This window comes from Choloepus didactylus, chromosome 5, assembly GCF_015220235.1.
Source record: "Choloepus didactylus isolate mChoDid1 chromosome 5, mChoDid1.pri, whole genome shotgun sequence".
Taxonomy (NCBI): Eukaryota; Metazoa; Chordata; class Mammalia; order Pilosa; family Megalonychidae; genus Choloepus; species Choloepus didactylus.
In genome coordinates, this window is record NC_051311.1 from 138735395 (window position 1) to 138755282 (window position 19888).

The 19888-nt window shown below is 40.5% G+C and overlaps 1 protein-coding gene across 3 annotated transcripts in view; it reads left to right on the forward strand.

Annotated features, from left to right (window-relative positions):
• Positions 1 to 19888, forward strand: part of CREB5 (cAMP responsive element binding protein 5) — a 454493-nt gene that overhangs the window by 421823 nt on the left and 12782 nt on the right. For all 3 annotated transcript variants that reach the window (XM_037836968.1, XM_037836966.1, XM_037836967.1), the window contains exons 8-9: positions 12478 to 12801; positions 16937 to 17164. In XM_037836968.1, the coding sequence (XP_037692896.1) occupies positions 12478 to 12801; positions 16937 to 17164 (552 nt within the window). The remainder of the gene's footprint in view (positions 1 to 12477; positions 12802 to 16936; positions 17165 to 19888) is intronic.

A 19888-nucleotide genomic window follows, 5' to 3' on the forward strand; every position in this document is an offset into this window, starting at 1 on the left:
TTGGACTCTGCTTTAAAGACTTTTTTTTCCTTAGGGGAAACTCTTGGGATTGATTGCAGAAGAGTATAGTATGTATTTATTTGTTTGTTCACAAACTGAATTTTAGCATATATCCCTCCTACTTCCAGAAAAGGATTTTAAGTACTAAATAGTATGAATCAATTCAGTTAATTAAAAAAAAAAATAGATCTACTCAAAATAGCAGATTTTACCCAAATGTTATAAGATGGAAATTTGACTATTGACAGTTAGTTGTCCTCTTTGGCAAAGCAAACACAACGTGGTATCCCACCAAGGAAGCTTGGTAATGATATACCTCCCACAGGGAATGGGTTTTGGAAGGAAATCTAAGGATACTCGTAAGCAGAAAAGAAGGGAAGGGGAAAAAAATAGCAGGCATTGAGATGGTACCAAGAAAAACAATCCATCTTCTGCTTAAAAAAAGACTCCCACTCGTATGGGCTTGGTCCCATCAGTTAGAACAGAACCAAGTGGTGATCTCACTTAACATGGACATGTTGGAGGAAACATTTCAGTCCATTCCCAGAGTGGCAACATCTGCCTTGCAGGAGAAGTGGTCCTGAAATGCAGAAGGCCCTTCTACTGTTAAGCCAGACTTCACCCCTGTGAAATCTGCAGCCCTGAAAGTGCTCTTTAAATGTCATGCCATAGCGATTGGATCCTAGTTGAAAGGTGTCACAGAAACGGGGGAGGCAACCCCCATTGCTGGAAGTAACTGCCATCACCTTTTCCACCTGGCTTAGTGGTTGACACATTTGGTTAACCATTTTGTTAGCCTATGGTTAACCACACATGGTTTGAAGTCTTTACAGAAGTAGGAGATTTTCCATATTTAATGTTATCCATAAAAACAACCCTACAGGCTGCAAATCCCTACTTATCTGCCACCCCAAATCCAGGCTCTCTCTTACTGGCATATGGTGAAAGGAAGAAACCACTTGATAAATACCCCTTTGGTGATTAATTTTTCTGGAAACCAGGGTGGAGTGGACATTTCACCAAAAAAGGGAATTGAGCTTATGTTGAGTTTAGAATACTTTGACTCAATCTTGTATTCACTTCTCTTTTATAGTGATTCTGCCTTATCATCGTAAATTAATAGATATCAGAGACATTGGTTAGAGTATGTTTTTCACCTCCAGCTGGTGCTGACTCACTTGCTCTCTTTCTGCTCTCCATTTCTTCTCCCTTCCTGACTGCTTTCCTTCCTTCTTGCTTTCTGCATTATGCTTTTTATTATCAGCCACATTCTTCTAACCAGGAAGCTGTTGGGCCAAGTAGGCTGCAAAACAAAGAACCTCGAGATTCAACTCCCTTCTCTTTACTGACTTCCAAGGAGGAGACTTAACATTTCTTCACAAGAATTTTCTGCATCTCCAGAAGGTGGGGAATGATATTTGTCACTTGCTTCATAGACTTAATACCTGCAAAGAGCTTTGCCCTCTCTAGAAGATGCTGATTTTGAGCAAGCCACTCTGTTATTGTCAGTCCATGGTGAGCAGTTGCTTAAGAGAAGTTTGGAGTCAGAAAAGAAATCCTTTGAGCTGGAGAAGAAGTAAGATGATGAAAATCATAACTTAAACTTGCTAGAAGATACATTCTTTAAGAGAACATTTCAACTAATAAATCAACCAAAAAGCTTTCTATTTGGCATTTTTAGAATGGTACTCAGTTGTGACAATGTGATTTAAAGAGATGGTTCGACATTCCCCATCCACAATTTCCATTATTTGTGTTGTAGGCAGTGAAACAGTAGATTTAGATCTCTGGTACATTGAGTTGTACGCCATGGAGACACTCAAAACAGAGAGGTAAAAAAGATGGTGGTACAAGGGCTTATTATTCCACTGTCAAAGGCTGTCAAAAACCAAATGGGAAATGTATTCTTATTGTCATACCATCTGGGGAGAAAAAAAAAAAACCTTTAGAAGAAACGTCTCTGAAACTAGAAAAGAGCATAGGATACACAATATTTTCCAATAGGTATTGGAAATAACAAGGTGTTACTAATGGAATTTTTTCAATGTGGGTGAGAACTAGTGTGATTTTGGATGCATGTCAGCTCAGAAGGTAGTTGTTCCTCCTTTCTTGGTTGGAAGTATTCTGCAGTGTCATCTTCTTGGGCATAACTCAAAAGTTCTTGGTGTAACTTTTCTATACACACAAAAGTAGCCAAATTCTTCATAAATTATAAATGGTTCCTCTTTGAAATGCCTTAAATGTAAATGTTCAGGGAAAAAAAAAAGATTTTGCATGTCATTCTGGCTTCCCCAAGCACAGCCTTATTCTCTCTGGTGTGGTTTGCAAAAAAATATTAAGGATTGTGCTGTGATAGAAGCATTCTAACAATGATTTTTCTTCACCCTGAATCTCTTGGAGGTTTGTATAGGTCCTTCCTGCTCAGTGAGACCAGGCAATTCCCAGGTGACTTCGTGGATTATCAATGTGTCAGAGCCCAGGGGCTATTTATAAATGTGCTGTTTGTGTTGATGAATGCTTGCTGAGTTGAGCACCATATAATCCAGACCATTCGAAGGCAGGCCTGGAATTCTTCTTTAACAGGACAGCAGAACCATCGTGGCAAGTTAATTTGGCTTTTGGTCCAGTGACTTTGTAAGCTCAAACAAACTAACAAACTCCAAAAAGGAGTCTTTTCTTTTCAGTCATGGTTAAATGTTCAAAGAAGTTGAGCAGAGACTTAAGAATCACAGCTCATCTCCCCACCCACCTCTTCCATCCCCCCACCCCCTTCTTCCCCCCTCTCTCATCACTGTCGACTATTGATGCATGTTGGGTTCTCAGGCATGGGGTCAGATCCAGAGGCAAAGGATAGCATGGAGAACCAAAATACACCATTACCATTTTATCAAGGAGAAAAAAGCAGGACTGGATTCACCTCATGCATGTTAGATAGACTTGGATACGGATGCCAGGGAGCAGGACAACCAATTCTTCAATACAATCTCCAGCTCCATAATTAAACTGAAATATCTGGAGACTTCTCCTTACTGTAATATGTTTGAAGCCACCTCGGCCAAAACACCAAAAGTCCCTCAACAGCTCACAGTGGCACACATCTTGCCATCTCCCAACAACTGGAATAAAGCCAGGACACAATAATAGAGAACAGCTGTCTTGGAAAGTTCCCCCAAGGGCTAGGCAGAAGTGTGTTCAGAGAAGGCCCTTTCTCCAAACCCCTGAGGGCCTTCAAATCAAATCTTCAGATTCAGACGTCTGAGCATCTGAGCTATTCAGAGATGCCCTCTGGGGATTGGGTGGGAGGCAGTGCCCACTGAGCCCAGCTGTCTTCATAAGAGTGTTGGAAAAGACCTGCTGGCAAATGGGGTGATGTGGTACTGACTGGCTGCTCCACCCGAGTGCACACTGCCAAGTCCTGGACCTCCTGCAACCAGCACTATGGTGCAATCATTCATCATGATGACCACCAAGCACAAACCCAAGGGCTGCTGTGCATTAAAAAGGGGACGATTTATGTAGTTAAGGTCGCCCACTCTCCATCTTACTCAGGATTATGGGAAATGTAGCATTGAGGAGAAATCCTTTCCATCACTGTTCATTGCACCACTTTTTGCCAAATAATTAGATCACCCCACTCGGGACCGGCCCTGTGATGCACATGTGGAGTGAAGTTTGCTGTGAGAACTTGAACTCTGAATTTCCTGACTTCTGTGCAATTAAAACCCCAGCCTGAATGCTGCATTAGCTTGGATTTTCCATAGTGAGTTATAATTGCAGAGTTCTATGTTTCATATGTATTTTTCTAACATATGTTACTGCCTGTGTTTCTGATTAAAAGCTCGTCCAAAATAAAATAACAAGGGGTTACTTTTTTCCAATAGAACTTTCTTCTTGTATAAAATCTGGAAATAAGCCCTCACCTAAAATTACCCAGGCTTGCAGGTGCTGGGTTTTTAGAGGTGAGTAGCTTGCTAAGGGCATTATTCTCCCTGCAACCACCACCAGAAGGTGTTCTTTCTGTGGAGAAAATTATAGGCCAGTGCTTCAAAGATATTATATGGTTAGGCAGCACTCCTGGAGACTTGCAGGCGGCAAGCAGGCAGGAAATCAACAAATATTTATTCTAAGCCCATTTGAGTATTCAGCACCTTTAAAACTGCCAGAGAAACCAGCCCCAGGAGGATATAATATCTACTAGGGCCAAATTAGTGCTTAAGGAGCTCAGAGACTTGAAAGGAACAGGGGATCCTAAAACTATAATATCTCTAGGGGGGAATATTGATACAATAAGAAAACGAGACCCAAGAAACGGCTCTTTAAAGCTGCTACTTGACAGGTGGCCTCTCCTATTCTGGGTCCCTTTCAATCTTCCTTAACAGGTACACACACACACTACCAGCACCACCGTTTCTGCCCAGAAATTGAATTCAACTAAATGGATCAATTCATCAGATATTTAAAAATGAACATGTTTTAGGAATAATCAGACAAATAGGCCAAGGTGTGTGAATAAAAGGATTTTCATCACAATGTTAAAGAGGGAAAAACTAGAAACAGCATTCATGCCTACCAATTGGGGTTGGGATACTTCCCCTACAGAGGAATCCAACACCCATTAGAAGTGATGTTTGGATCTTTAGGGGGTGGGTGAGAGGAAGGAGGATGGGGGTACATGGCTCATACCATGGACTGTGCAGAGGAAGACAGGACTTTCACCTCTCTTACACTAAGTTCTTTGGTCTAGTTTGGTTTTATTGATGCAGCTGAAAAGTCACATCAGCTATTGTGAGATCTCCTTTACAAAGGCAAATAAAATTCATGCAACTATGTGTATGTATGTGTGTGTATACACACACACACACACACACACACACACACACATATAATTTTCCCTAAGCTGCCTTTGGGCAATAGGGTTTTTGTTGGTTTGTTTGCATAAGATCTTACACTGATTCCTCTTCAGTTTCTCTTATTAAGTTTATTCCTTGATGCTAGCCAGGCAAGATCTTTTGAATCTGATTCTTCATCCAGTGTGGTTAACACTCCCTGTTAGCTTTGTATCATACGCAGTTGATGGCTATGGCTTCTGCCTTTTCTCCTTTGTTCTAAGCCAGCTAGAGTTAGAGGAAGAGGGGTACCGTTATCTTGGGACAAATACTGAACACCAGCCTTGAAAGCAAGCATTCTAAAGCAAAATATATCTTTTTGACCTTCATTGTCTCATAATACAGTGTTTTGCTTAAGTTGACAACATAATGAAATATTAATAATTTTTCAGATGAAGTTAAAGGTTTCCATCAGCACTCGGTTAATAAGGAAAGAGGATCTCCTTTTGCTTTAATTAAAAAAATCCAAAGTAAGACAAATATATTTTAAGGTTAAGAAATAAGTTTTCTTTAATCATTCATTTTCTTATTTTCATCAAAAGATGATATTCATCCCCCCACTCCCCCCCCCATCTACCCTCCACAAAACAACTCCACTCTGCTCCACTAATTATTCCAAGTATCCTTATGGTTTATATGGTTTCTTATCCCATTATGTTATTACATGATCCATGTAAAAGAGGCAGGGCAAGAAATATCCCCATTTCACGAAGGATGAATTTGGAGCTCAGGAATGTTAAATGGCCACCCAAGGTGGCAGAGCCAGTTTTTAAAATCAAGACTTATGCTTTGCTTCTGAGGTTCTCTGCAACAATGACTTCTCATTATGTCAGACATTCATATAGCTTACTTCTTTAATAGATTTCCTACCACTTAGCAGATGTCAACCCAGATCCTTTTTCTGAGGGACTAGGGAGCTAAGAATTTTGCCTCCCCTTTGCTACGTAGATTAAGGCACATAGAGCTAAAAGATTTGCTTATCTAGGGACCTGAAGCTGACTTATAATAGAACTGAGACTACCTCTGGCTCTCAGAATAGCAGTTTGTTCTGAAATTCACTAACATGTACAGCCTCTTAAAATGCTCACCATCCTGCTAAAATATTAAAGACAACCAGTGATTTGAAGAGATGCAGCATATAGTGGGATCTGAAATAAAATAATTCTATAAATGTGCATTCATTACTTCTTTCATTTAACAAGAATAAATTGAAGGCTTACTCCTGCGGAACTGTAATTAATGTATGATCTAGATATTAATCTGAAAAAGACCTGCAGGGAAATTGCTAAGATTTGTCTCTGGGGTTTGCTTGGCTCTTTAACCATCGATGTTCTCTGCATCACCTAGCACTTAGGTTTGCTGCATTACCTCACTTTAGAACTTAGATCCATAAGTAGATAGTGGGAAAGTGAAGTCAACCACCGAATTTTTTTCCCTGCAAAGTTCTACTTTTCTGAGGTTCCATCCTATTTGTGAGACTTCTTTGCCTTATTTTTCAGTGGATAAGAATGTTGATTTATAATACAATTCCTTCATTTTTTTTATTAATTACATTATTTATAATACCTTCAGAATTAATACTTTCCAGTGAAATAATACGAATATTTTTCCTTCTAGGTCTTCTTGCATCCTCCCCCACCCCAATCTGGAAACCTTATTTGAAGTTTTGTTATAAAACCCAAACCTAATGTAGAATACTTGAAGTGTGAAAACATCATAGCTGAGTTACATTATGAACTTTTGAAAGGAGTGTGTTTTATGCCTTGATTAACCCAGATATGATTTTAGATGATTGTCTTAACAATGATCCTGAAGTCCATGTGGATTTTAAGATCCACTGTGTTATCAAGGTGATACATTAATTTCCAGTGCCCATCCTGAAGCCCAGGTTTAACCGGGCATTAAAATTACTTCTACCTTGGCAAAATGAAACACAATGTAATTAACTGTCCCACGGACACCATGTAACAGATCTCTCTGTCCTTGTTTCTGTCTCTTCTCAGGTATGGGAAGCATTTTGTGATCGACACTGGACATTTATAGTCATTAGATTCAGTGGATAAATGTTGGTTATGTTTTACTTATTCAGAGACCTAATTTCAGAATCCTTTGATTCATAGAGCAAATCAATAATCATTGATATTGCAGGCTTTCCTCCAGGGAAAGCTTTTAGTATCGCTGGTCCATTTACCATTTATACCATTAAGAAGCCTGCGGTGACCCGTCGGCTGATCACCCATGTTTGAGAGGGAGAGTGTGAAAGAAAGAAGAAATTACATTTCACAGCAATGCCTTGGGGAGGCCACGGATGCCGCTAATCTTGTGTTAGAAAGGAAACATGTACGGATTTTGTCAAATATTTATATAGACCATCTCTTTACTCGTGGTCAACTCGAAAACGCTTTCTTACATATAATTCTTTTCTGGAATAAAACCAAGCAGCCATGTACAATTAAAACCTCTCTAGAAAGAATGCTCAAAACCTTTCCAACCCTGCTGAATTTCCATTAATGCTTAATTCGGCTTGGCTTTCAGTCTGTAAAGCTTAAGCAGTCAGCTTCGCGGAAGATGGAGAAGAAATGTTTTCACAGTTCCACAAGTGTTTCTAATAGGCATAAGTGAGTTGTTAATGTAAGATAAATTGCCTTGGGGTGGGCGTGGGTGGGTGCGTTACGTGCGTGTGTCCTCACGCAGGCAGACGTGCGCACACTAAGCGTGGCGGTGATGACGTAAGCGCGTACCTGGGCTCCACGCGACGAGTCGTAAGGCTGAAGTGACCCAAGCGGCAAGTTAAAGAGGGCCTGGGGCAGGGCGATTACGGCAGTAGCTGCGCTCGGATGGGATGAGGTAGATAGCTGGTTTCTTACCAGGGCAGCGAGCCCACCCTCCATTGGGAACAGTGAACAAGGGGCTTGTAAAATACACAGACCAAATGGAAATGACCCCTGTTGACTGAAACCAGCTGCGTGTCATCTTTCTCACCGTCTCTAAGACTTGCTCTCTCAAATAAATGGATGTGGTAGAAGGACTGTGGGAATAAATAATCATTTTCTCTTTCTTGCATTTGCACCTCAGTAATAGCCCTGGTTTTAATAGCTGAAAAAAAAATGTTTATTTGCTCATTAATTTCCCTCCCTCTTCCTTGCCTTTTCTTGGCACTGGATAGAATGTTATTTAAAACAAGACACAATTGAGTTTCATAAAGAAAAATCATTATGCAAAATACAGCTTGGATTCATTTGCTGGTCATTTATCATCCCTAAGAGAGTGGGATACAAGTATCCATATTCAATATATCTTAATGATTTACAGTGCATTGCTGCTGTTGGCATCAGATACAGGGAAGCAGCATGCTCTTTAGGACTTCAAAAAGTACCCCAGACAGTTTTGAAATGACGTGCAAAACATTCAGTGTACCAAATGCAGAACAGTTTGGTTAACATCTTATTTTCGTGGCTTTCCTTCAAATGTGCTATAGCCTAGTGTTTGGAGGGTGGATCCAACCTCAACCCCAAAGGGCTGAGATTCTCGGAAGAGTGCTATAACGTCTTCATCTCCGTATTCAAGTGTGTACTTTTTTCTCTCCAGTGCTTTTAAATAAGTTTGGTTTTATGGGTCTCCCATTTCCTTCAGGTAGTGGGCCAATAATCATGTGCCTAGCATAGTGCCTGGCACATAGTGGAAGCCCAATAAATACTTGTTGAATGAATACCTAATTAAATGGAATGTTATAACCCTTACTATTATTACTGTCTTGGCGTGAAACATGCAAGAATAGACTTGAGGCAATCAAGTAATTTCCCTTAACAGTACAAGCTAATTATTTGAGAGATGAAGATCTGGTGCCTAGTATTTATTTGTCAGCCTCCATTTGCTCCTAATTAAAGGTGGAAAGTTCTTTGTAGCATTGAAGGGATAACACAGTGACTCACTCCTAAACAGCTTTTCAATTTTCCATGCCACATTTTCAGGGAAAATATATCAAGATGAAATGAATGTGCATTCCTCTTGTTTATTTATGTTTTCTTTTCTCTGTTATCATTTTTTTTTAGAAGGAAAGCAGTGTGGTGGGAGGAGCTGTTTTGACAGTAACTTTTATGGCCCATCTGCCTGATGACTTGTCCTATAGCCAATTCTGCTAACCTTATTTGGCTAGTAAAATCATCCTCCCGTAGAAATACCACCTGCAGTGATCCAAGATGAAAATGCTGCATCCTTATCAGAAGCCTTAGAAAGCTTTCATTCATTTGTCCATTACAAAAATGTGAATTTGTTGTCTTTTATGTACCAGGCACTGTGCTAAGGCTGTGAATTTGGCAGTGAGCAAAATCCAATCTGGTTCCTGTTGTTAAGAAGCTTACCATCTACGGTGGTTGACAGATGTTAACCAAATAATCATACTAAAAATCTATAACTAAAAATTGAACTATAAAAAAGGACTATGGTTCTACTGGGACCATATAAAAACAGGAATTGATTTAGACCAGGGGATCAACGAGAATTTTGCTGAGGAGGAGCCTGGAGCTTAGAGATACAGAATGTCCAGAGGAAGAGAATGTTCCAGGCAGGAAGGGTATCAAATGCACAGGGCCTGTGTCTTGAAGGAGCATGGTGCTCTCTCCATGGACTAAAAAGAGGCCAGTGTGATCTGCATGAGAAGAGCAAGGGCTTCTGGGAGGAGGGGGGGGCACTTCAGGGCCTACACATAGCCTATATTAAGGGCTTTGATTTGCATCCCCTGAACATTGGAAAGACACTGAGGGCCTTTACTCAAAGGTGAGGAAGCAGGGGCAGAGAAGAGGGATATGCTGACCTTTTAGCTCTGGATTGGGGAGGAATGAAAAGTATCAATTCTTTACAAATACAACAAGGGAGGTACCATGCTGAACTCTGGATGTTCCTTTGCTGTAGCTGAGCTTCCTAGCGATTCTTACCATTCACTCAACCCTCCTCCAAGTTTCAGAGAGGGTGTATGTGTATTTCCAGTTGGGTGCTGAGTAACACACATACATGGCCACTTCTGGGCCATGCAGCAATGGCATCTCATCTTGTCAACTTTTCCAACCTCTTCTCTTTCTTTTTGCCTTTCCTTTTGGTGATGGGGAGATGGCATAACACAGTTCAATTCTGCTTTTGGCAAAGTGCGAATGGCACACCACCCTGCACCCTCCCTCCTTGTGTGTTGTGGTGGTTTGGAGACCAGGTTAGAGGCAGCGCGCCTGCGTTCAAATCCTGGTTCCACTGCTAACCACAATGTCAAGACAGGCATGTATCTGAGCCTCTTTTTCAGCCCTTCGGGGTTGTTCTGAAGATTAGGTGAGTTCATTCTTGTAAAACATATAGAATGAGGATTGGCGTCGGCACAGAGTGAGTGCTCAATAAATACTAGCTATCGTTATTAGTCATTCTTACTGATATAAAAAGCTGCCTAAAAATATATTGTTAAAAGTTACAAAAAGCTAGATGCAAAACAGTATTATTATAAAAAGGGTTTGCAAATGTATTCTTATAAGTGCTTAGGAAATGTCTGAGGATATGTGAGAAGCTCTTCTGACGAAGGGGGCTGGAGCTTAAGGGCAGAGTGGTGGGCAGGTAGCTTTTACATTTTCGCCAAAACTTCTTATATTTTTGAATACAAAACCTCCTTGAATTTTTTGCAGTTACATTACTTTTATAATAATGGAAATGACCAAGAATAACTTAGAAGTCTATCATTACTGTCCATTATGCCAATAAAAAATGATTTCAGTATAATCTTTTCATAATCCTTTCCCCCTTAACTTTGGAGAGGTCATCTAGAAACTTTTCTTAGGGGAAAGAAACATGGATCTGAAGTCTAGCAGTCCATTCAATTTCCACTGCTTTGGCTTCTGTGATAGTCAAATAAAACCATTTTAAGTCACAGATCTATCATGATCCCACAGTTGTAAAATTATTCTACTTGTCCTCTCATCCCTACAAATGCATATGTACAGTTGCCTGGAATGCTGTTCGCCCACCAAGTATAAACAATGCGTTTGGCTCATTTGTTGCTGACCTCTTTGTGCTTTAATTTTTATAATGAGCATTTTTATAAAAACAATGAAGTCATTTCTAAAACCTCAAGATGAGGAGTATTAGTTCACTTTTCTGTTTAGTAGTAAACACAATACCTGGCTAATCTAATCTTTCCCAGGGATGAAGGAAGCTTAACTTCAAGCTTATAATTTTGAAGGCCAGTAGCTATTACTAATGAAAGAGGAGGCAGTGGGCAAAGAGGTTACTGAATCAGGATGTAGAAAATGTTTTATAATTATCTAATATTAGCATATAGTCTGCCAACCCCCCCTTCCTTTTTTTTTTTTTTTAACAAGTGGAAGCTCTTTACATTTATGTAAATGTTTTGATAAATTGAATTGGTATGTATGGATATTTTACTCTGACTGGTTGAGAATCTTAAATATTGTACAGGGTTAGAACATGGCCACTTTGGTCATTATTTAAATTAAACTTGCCAATTAGACTATCATCTCTGCATAGGATACATTTCCAAGGAGTACCTGTATTATACAGTACTTAGCCCATTGTGCCCATCAGGATAATGATGATAATTTTCTGTATGTAAGAAAAGACAGTTTTGAAGAAACTAGGACTAAGCCAATTATCAAAGATTCCGTAGATCAGGGTCAGCAAACTACACACATCAAAAGTAGAAGAGCGTTTCCTGACATGTGATAATTATATGTGTCCTTCAGTAACGTTGTATTGGAACACAGCATGCTCATTCATTTACGCATTGTTGTCTACACGGGAGAGTTGAGTAGTTGTAACAGAGACCTACAGCACAATAAAGATTCAGATATTTACTCTGTGGTTCTTTACAGAAAAAGTTTGCCATCCCGTGTGATAGAAGTTATTTGTTTGCATGTTTGTTTGCTTATTAATGGATAATGCTTTTGTGTTAAAAATACATCTGAGGTATTGACTCACATGGTGACTTATTCACCAAAGAAGGTGAAGAAGTACATCACTCCATATTCTTCTTCTTTCTTCATTTCCATCACAATGTCAGAAGAAAGTTATTGTGTGAGAAAAATTAGATTATCAGGAGGGGTCACAAGAGATATCATTGTAACAAATGGAAGGGGCCTAAATTTTGCCTCCCAAAGTTGTGGATTACTGATTCTAATTTGAAGCCCTAACATTCTTCCTGCACTTAAAAATTTGCAGTTTTGCTTTCTCCTTCTTTTTGACTGTGACCCTTACAAAACACAGTGGGGGACTGGTATAGCCCTTTGTTTAGTACCATTATCATATTGAATGTTTTTCTTTGGTTTATACTTGCATTCTGCTGTCAATATGGTATAATGAACAATTTGGATAGTAAGAAATACTTTTTAGCAGAACATATAAATTTTGACAGCATATCCTACTCATTGACCCTCCTCCCTACCACAGTATATGAGAATATATGAAATTAATACAGAAGCCATCCTGTTCCCAGTAAAAAATGCTAACAGTAATACCATACCATATTATAGAATTGAAAATGTAAGGCATTCTGATGTGTGTGTCTGACCTCATTGTTCCTTCTTGTTCTGTTCTGTTTCAGAGGTTGAAGGCTGCGTTGACACACCATCCTGCCCCCATGTCCAATGGGAACATGAACACCATGGGGCACATGATGGAGATGATGGGCTCCCGGCAGGACCAGACGCCGCACCATCACATGCACTCGCACCCGCATCAGCACCAGACACTGCCACCCCATCACCCCTACCCGCACCAGCACCAGCACCCGGCACACCATCCTCACCCTCAGCCCCATCACCAGCAGAACCACCCACACCACCACTCCCATTCCCACCTCCACGCACACCCAGCACATCACCAGACCTCTCCACACCCGCCCCTGCACACCGGCAACCAAGCACAGGTAGACTGTTTGAAAGATCTCTTCACCCTTCTTGTTAACGGTGCAAGCTGTAAGGACAGGGGTTATCTGCATCAACCTTGTTGGATAAATCTGGGTGTTCTACGTGGTGCCCTGGGGAAACCCGATTCATTTCTTAGGAGGTAATGGCCGCCCATAAGACCTTACCAGATCATAATTTCTGTAAAGTATACAATAAATTTCCAGTTCAGTCACTAGGGGTAAATGTGGACTTCAAGTTCTCAAAAATCTATTTTTACAAACTCTGTATTATAAAGTTACACCTAAAAGAGTACTAGCCATGGGAGGATTAGGAAGAATTTAAGCTTGGTAAGAAATATATGAATGAAGAATGAGGAAAAGAAGATAATGCTAACCCTGGTTCTGACTATTGTGCTTTATAAGATCACAGAGAGTCAATTTTATCACCTGTAAAAGGGAAGTTAAAGACAATGGGCAATCTTCAGCATAGCAGTAGATGTTAAAAATCTGAAGTGACAATTCATGGCAGACAAAGAAGCTCAATAGTGGATGTTAGGGTAAAAGGTGCTCTGTAAATGAAGAGAGGTGAGTCATCCCACTGAATGTGAAAGGCGTTGGAGGGAACAGAGAGAGAGCCAAGCTCTGCAGATGATCAGTTCAAGAGAAAGGCTACATCCCAGGGGCGGAGAGTCACCAGGCATGGCTAGAAAGAAGGCCAACATTTAGACTACACTGAAAGAGGGTTGGGGGACCAGGCAGACATTATGTCACCCAGCCCATGTACCAGAGTGAGTTTAGTAAGTGGATGTAGGGCATGACTAGGACCATGGCTAGCCCCAGACACTGGATCTTCAAGCAGGATGGCCTTCCTCGGTCCCCTCCGCCCATTGCGCACTGCTGGCTCCAGCCACCTGGGTCAGAATGGTGTGGGCAGCTTGGGGCCGCCAAATAACACTTATTCGCCATCTCCTCCACTGTCCTTCTCTGGAGAGGAGATTCATTCCAGGCAGGTTTTTGAGCTCTTAAAAACCCGTCCCTAACATACCCATAGCAAACCTGGACAGCCATCCACAAAGTGGCCCATCCACAAGCAACTCTTTAATTTATTCATTTGAAATAAGCTTACTTCTGCAAAGTTCTTAGAAGTATTAAATTATTGAATGAGAGTGCAAGCTTTGGAGTGAGAAAGCCTTAATCCCCACCCCAACCCCCTTTACTTGCTCTGTGGACAGAGTTAATTAACCTCCCTAAGCCTCAGTTTTCCCATCTGGCAAATGGGGGTAATGATAGAATAAACTCATAAGGTTTTATGAGTATTTAGTAAAATAATCTCTTAAACTCATAGAATGTTATGAGTATTAAATAAAATAATCTCTGTAAAGCCCTCAGCACAGTTTTTAATATGTAACAGCTATCATTAATTCCAAATGGGAGTAATGTGATAGAAGTTGAGCAGTAAAATGCTATCCAGAGCACCCTTTTCATCACATTTTTAGTCGAATGCCACACTGGGACATGTATTTGGAAGGGAAAAAGGAAACTACAAGGTCAGGGATAGGCACATAGATTCACAAGTATGTTTATTTTTTAGGGAAAAAGAGCATCAAGTTTTGATCGCTTTTGTGGGTAAATTATTTCACAGGCATAGTTAGCAGTGCTTTGAATATAAAAGCAATTCATTAACTAATTACTAATTAGCCAATTGCCTTCTGTTTCAAGGCAGTAAGTGGCCAATTGTATATTCAATTAGTTAATTGCTACTATAATTAGATGCATGACAGTTGCTCTTTTATTCCTATACTAAAAGGAATGAGACCAGGTTCGTCTTGTTAAAAGTTAAACAAAGTCATTTAGACAGTATTCTGATATATCACTCTTAACATGGTATTTACTTGGCTGATTACTGAGATCTCATCATGTTGTTGAATTGTAGTATTATCAGAACAGTAGGAAAAGAGGTTTCTTAAGGTCTTTCTGACTCTGAGATTTGAAGATTATTTGAAATAGATGCTTTTTGAAATCACAATTCTTTTTTTTTTTTTTGTCAAAACTTCCAGAACTTCTCAGCCAACAGAATTCCATTGTAAGAATTAAAATAAGTAGCATTGCTTACCATGGGCTCAAATTCTAGTTTTAGGGTTGTATTTGCAATTTCTCCTGGCTACTTTCGATCCTCCTGCATGTGAGGATGCGATTTCAAAGTCTTGATGCCAGTTGATGGTGATCAGGAATTTTTCTTAATAAATCTATATTTTATACCACAAACCTGAACTGAGCTGGAAATCACCACGTTGTTTATCCCTTTGGATGAAGGCACAGGAAAAGTGTCAGGGGATAAGGGTTGGTTGAAGTAGGGTAAGAGGATACTGTATTGAAAGAGAGTTTCCTTTATCCAATTTATCTGAGATTTTATCTTCTATCTGAGATGCTTATTTAAAGCTGGTGATAAGAGATCACTGTTTCACAAAAAGAAATGGAAAAGGCAAAAACAGCAGCAGAACAGTTTGTGTGTTTCTTCCTAATGCTTTGCGTTGGAGTAGTTAGCTCAGGGGTTAGCATCCGAAATGACAAGTGTTAAATCTTGGCCAATAACAAGGATGACGTCTTCCCCAACCACTCTGGTGAGTAAGACCTGAGACAATTAATTTATTTTGTTATTTCTCTGTGATTGGGAGGATAGGAATCGCCAATAAACAGCTTTAGAAAATGATTTTGCTTTCAAGAAAATTACTGAGATGCAGTCCAACCTCAAACTTCAGTCTAATTTTTCTACAGTTAGTCATATAAGTTTTGATGGAGTTTTGGATTAAAATATGTCTTCGTCAGTCCGCTGATGTCAACCAGTAGCCATTATGGCTGCAATTACAATCATTCCAATTTATTTCAGTCATAGGGTTGGAATGTGATAGAAAAGGTTGTAGGGCTTCATTTTTTAAAACTTTTTGCCTGTTGTTTCTGCAGGTTAAATGTCTCTTGTAAAACAGCTTTATAGGTATTAAAGCCATAAAACTGAGTGACTGAGAAATGGGGAAGAGGAAAAAAAATGCACTCTATTGAGAATGAAGAAAGAGGAAGGAGTAAAGTGCATTAAGGAAAGCATTAGGTGTCCAGACATATAAAGAGTCAGTCATAGAAATTTCACAAGGTGCTGTGTGTCTGCCTCATGCAGGAAATAAAGCTTATATATGTGGGGGTGTCCAAAACCTTAGATGTTGCTGAGCCCCATGCAGACTTTATGTAGAATCTGTAAGCATAGTGAAACTTTTTAATAAAGTGCTTTGCTACTCTTAGGATTTCCTGATAATGTAAGTTTATGGTGATGCACAACTGTCCTTTGCTATCTCACACACACAAAGTGTATAAAAGGGGTCAGTGTGGCTCCAGGTATCAATTGCATAGTTTCAAAGGCCCTGCTTCCAATCACCTGTGGCCTCCAAAGGGGCCTCCTGTCCGCTCCATGGTGAGTCAGAGGGTCAGGCAGATCTGGCTTGAGTTTGCTGGTCCAGATAGTCCCACCCCACCCTCAACCCCCTGCCCCACAATAAGAACTGTGAAACAGTGAAAATGGGATTTCAACTGCTTTCTGGGCTTCACAGTGTTCATTATGTAGGAGTCAACACAGTGACGCTGTCCCACATATGCATGCTAGGAACATGTTTTTAATGCCATTTGAATGAAAGGAGCCCACAACTTGCCCAGACATTTTTACTAGATGACAGACAGCTCACCAATGTTGTGAAAATAACCCTGACCTCTGTTTTTACCCTATAACCATTAAGAGGCTGCTTTGAAGTTTTAAAATGCACCTTAAATGAAACATCTTTAAGCACCTGAAGGAGAAAACCTATTTCTTCTGCCATGATCAGCCAGATGCTTTCCAGGGCAAAAATCTAAGTCGTATCTGGCTAAATCTTTTCACAGGTCATTCCTGTATCTTGCCAGAATGTCCAAAAATATAGTTTGGTGATGCTTTTATTTTTTTCCCTTTCATGAGACCGATTTCATTGTTTGTGTCATTCTTAAAATGCAAGTTTGATATGCCTACTAGAGCAGCTGACCCTCTGCGCTTTGTGTTTTAACACTGGCTTGGATTTCTTCCCTCACTCAACATCTCCGTTCCCTGTCCCCATCCCCTCCTCCCACCCGGTCCCAGCAGGTTTCACCAGCGACACAGCAGATGCAGCCCACCCAGACAATACAGCCGCCCCAGCCCACGGGGGGGCGCCGGCGAAGGGTGGTAGACGAGGATCCCGACGAGAGGCGGCGGAAATTTCTGGAACGGAACCGGGCAGCTGCCACCCGCTGCAGACAGAAGAGGAAGGTCTGGGTGATGTCACTGGAAAAGAAAGCAGAAGAACTCACCCAGACAAACATGCAGCTTCAGGTGCAGGCCACTGTCTCTCTCCTCAGGACTCAAAGGCCCTGTGTACAGCTGGCATCCGCCCCCCCCAACCTCGCAGTCGCTTGTTGACCTAAGCAGTGTAACGACATAGTACTCCTCAAGCTTTATTAATTCTGGGACACTGTGTAAAACAAAATAAACCACTCAGTTTTAAATCAGTCATCCTACAGAGCCCTAAGAGAGAAGGATCCGATCCACTAAACTGTAGGGCTGAGAGGACAGCTTTGGTTCAAACGCCAGTTCGGCAATTACTTGCTGTGTTTAATGTCTCCAGCTCAGTTTCCTCATCTATAAAATGGGAATAATAACCTCATAGAACTGTTGGGAGGAATAAATGAACTAATGTCTACAAAGCAATTAGCCCACTGTCTGGCACGTAATAAATCTTCAACCAAAAGGCAGTTATTTATATTCACTGGGTGAAGGGGTTGCTTTGGTTTATATGAGGTTATCTAGATTTTTGTTTCATTGGGGAAAGGCAGGTTTATGTTTATTATTTTGCTCTGAAAGAAAAAGTATGTTTCCACCTCATTTCCAAACGCAACAAGATTTGAATCTTGTGTGATTTTTGTTTTTCACTGGTGGCCCATTGGAGATATTTTATAACAAGGCCACTCTGAAAGTATTTAAGAGAAGGGAAGCAACCCCAGTCCCGAGGGCTGCTCTAGCAGACTTCATGCCACACAAATGATGTAGTTCAGGGTTTGTGCTAACATAAAAAGGAATGCCCTGTTCACCAAAAAAAAAAAAAAAAGACAGCTAAATATAGGTGTAACAAAACAGTAAGGGATAACAGTAAGAGCTGTGGACCATGGCCCAATACTTCAAGGAGCTGAGAGACTGGCAAAAGTATGGAGAGTATAGGGGAAAGGTGACCCCAATTATAGGAGAATCTGCATCTTGGTTGTTCAGAGGCACCTTCATCCTCTCCGGGCAAATGGAATATTCGAGGTCTGGATGTCCGGCTGCCCCCCCCCCTCCCCCCCCCGCCTTGAGTTGTTTTCCAGCATAGAACCTTCTGGTTAGGCTCATTCTCTGTGCATCCTTAGAATGAAGCCATCAGGGTGCCATACCTCCAAAGCCTTTGCATATTCAGAGCCATTGAATGGTAATGGCCTTGGGGTGTTTAATGTGTAAATTAAAAGAACAGGAAAGTTTAGGTTATACCTGGGCTGAATTTGGTAATTCATGGATGTTTTCTTTTTTCCCTAAATGTATCATTCTTTTTGTGAGAGACATGAGAAACTAGGAAATATATATAGTACATATGGGGAGAAATGCATACACTAGCTTGTATGCTACATGAAGGCAGGGACTGTGTCTCAGTACCCCCTACCCCCACCCCTAGTCTATTTTCTATATCTGGTATAGTGTCTGAGTGTTGAGTTTCTGGGTGTCTACATTCAGTAACTGTCTGTGGAATAAATGAATGAGTTCCCCATTGCCAGTGTGTGCCAGAACTGGCTGCCTGACCAGTTGGCAAGGATGTAATTGAAGGGAGTCAAGCCACAGAAAGATGACTGGGCTCAAAAACATTTAAAGCTACTCCAACCTGAAAGTCTCTAATTCTGGAATCTGGCATGCCTACCATAGTAGTATGTGAGAAACTTTTAGATAGACTATGGATAAGCATTTTAATATTAATAATTCCATTTTTAGTTTGAATTGTGTATTGAAAAAATGTAATTAGAACATCAAACCTGCAGTTTTGCAGGTATTATTGGTAAGTACAAGGCAAATCATTAAAAAATGAGTTAATTTGAACAGACATGTTAAGTAAATAAAAGTTCTGCTGTATGTGGACCTGCAAAATAGTATGGCAGTGTTTCTGCGATGACTGAAGCTTGGGAATCCCTGGAATTTGCTGCCAATTCTCAGGGCTGGGCTGCAGGAGGACTGTGAAAATGTGCAGGTCTAGCATAGATCAGGGTTTCTCAGTCTTGGCCCTGTTGACTTTTAAGCCCCATAATTCTTTGTCATGTTGTGTGTATTGCAGACTGTTTAGCAGCATCTCTGGCCTCTACCTACTAGATGTCAGTAGCACCCCTCTCCCCCTCCCACCCTCACCCCAGTTTTGACAGTCAAAAAGGTCTCCAGATTTTGTGAAACATCTTCTAGGAGAAAAATCTCCACTGCTTGAGACCCACTGTCTTGGATGAAGGAATCAGGAATAGGCAGCTAATACATATCAGATGCCAACAAGTTTTTAAAATCAGTTTTAATTAAAATGAGTCCTCACAGAATTGCTTCAGTGAAAATATGGAGAATCCATAGCAGAAAGCCAGAAAAAGTAAAGATACTGGTTAAGTTTGAGTTTAGATGTCTTCATGACCTGGCATACGCATATTTATGATTGCTTTTACAAGTCATATAAGGTAAATGTACCTTTATTAGATCCTAAGCCATTAATATCTACATTTCTTTAGAGCCAAAATGGCTAAGGAAAAGAGATACTAGACCTCCAACCCCTGAAAACCAGAAAAAGAAAACACTACTGAAACCGTTGAACAGACACCAGTATCCTTTGGTTGTTAAAGTAGGGCTGGAAGAAAGGACAGTCTCTGAAAAGATGAAATTGTTGATGTTTTCCAACCACTCCTTTGCTTCAGAGGAACAGAAACCACAATTGTTCAAGGTTTTCTGTGATGTTGTATGTTCTGTATCGTGCTTTGTAATGTCTAGGCAGTATATTTCAGATTCTGCTAC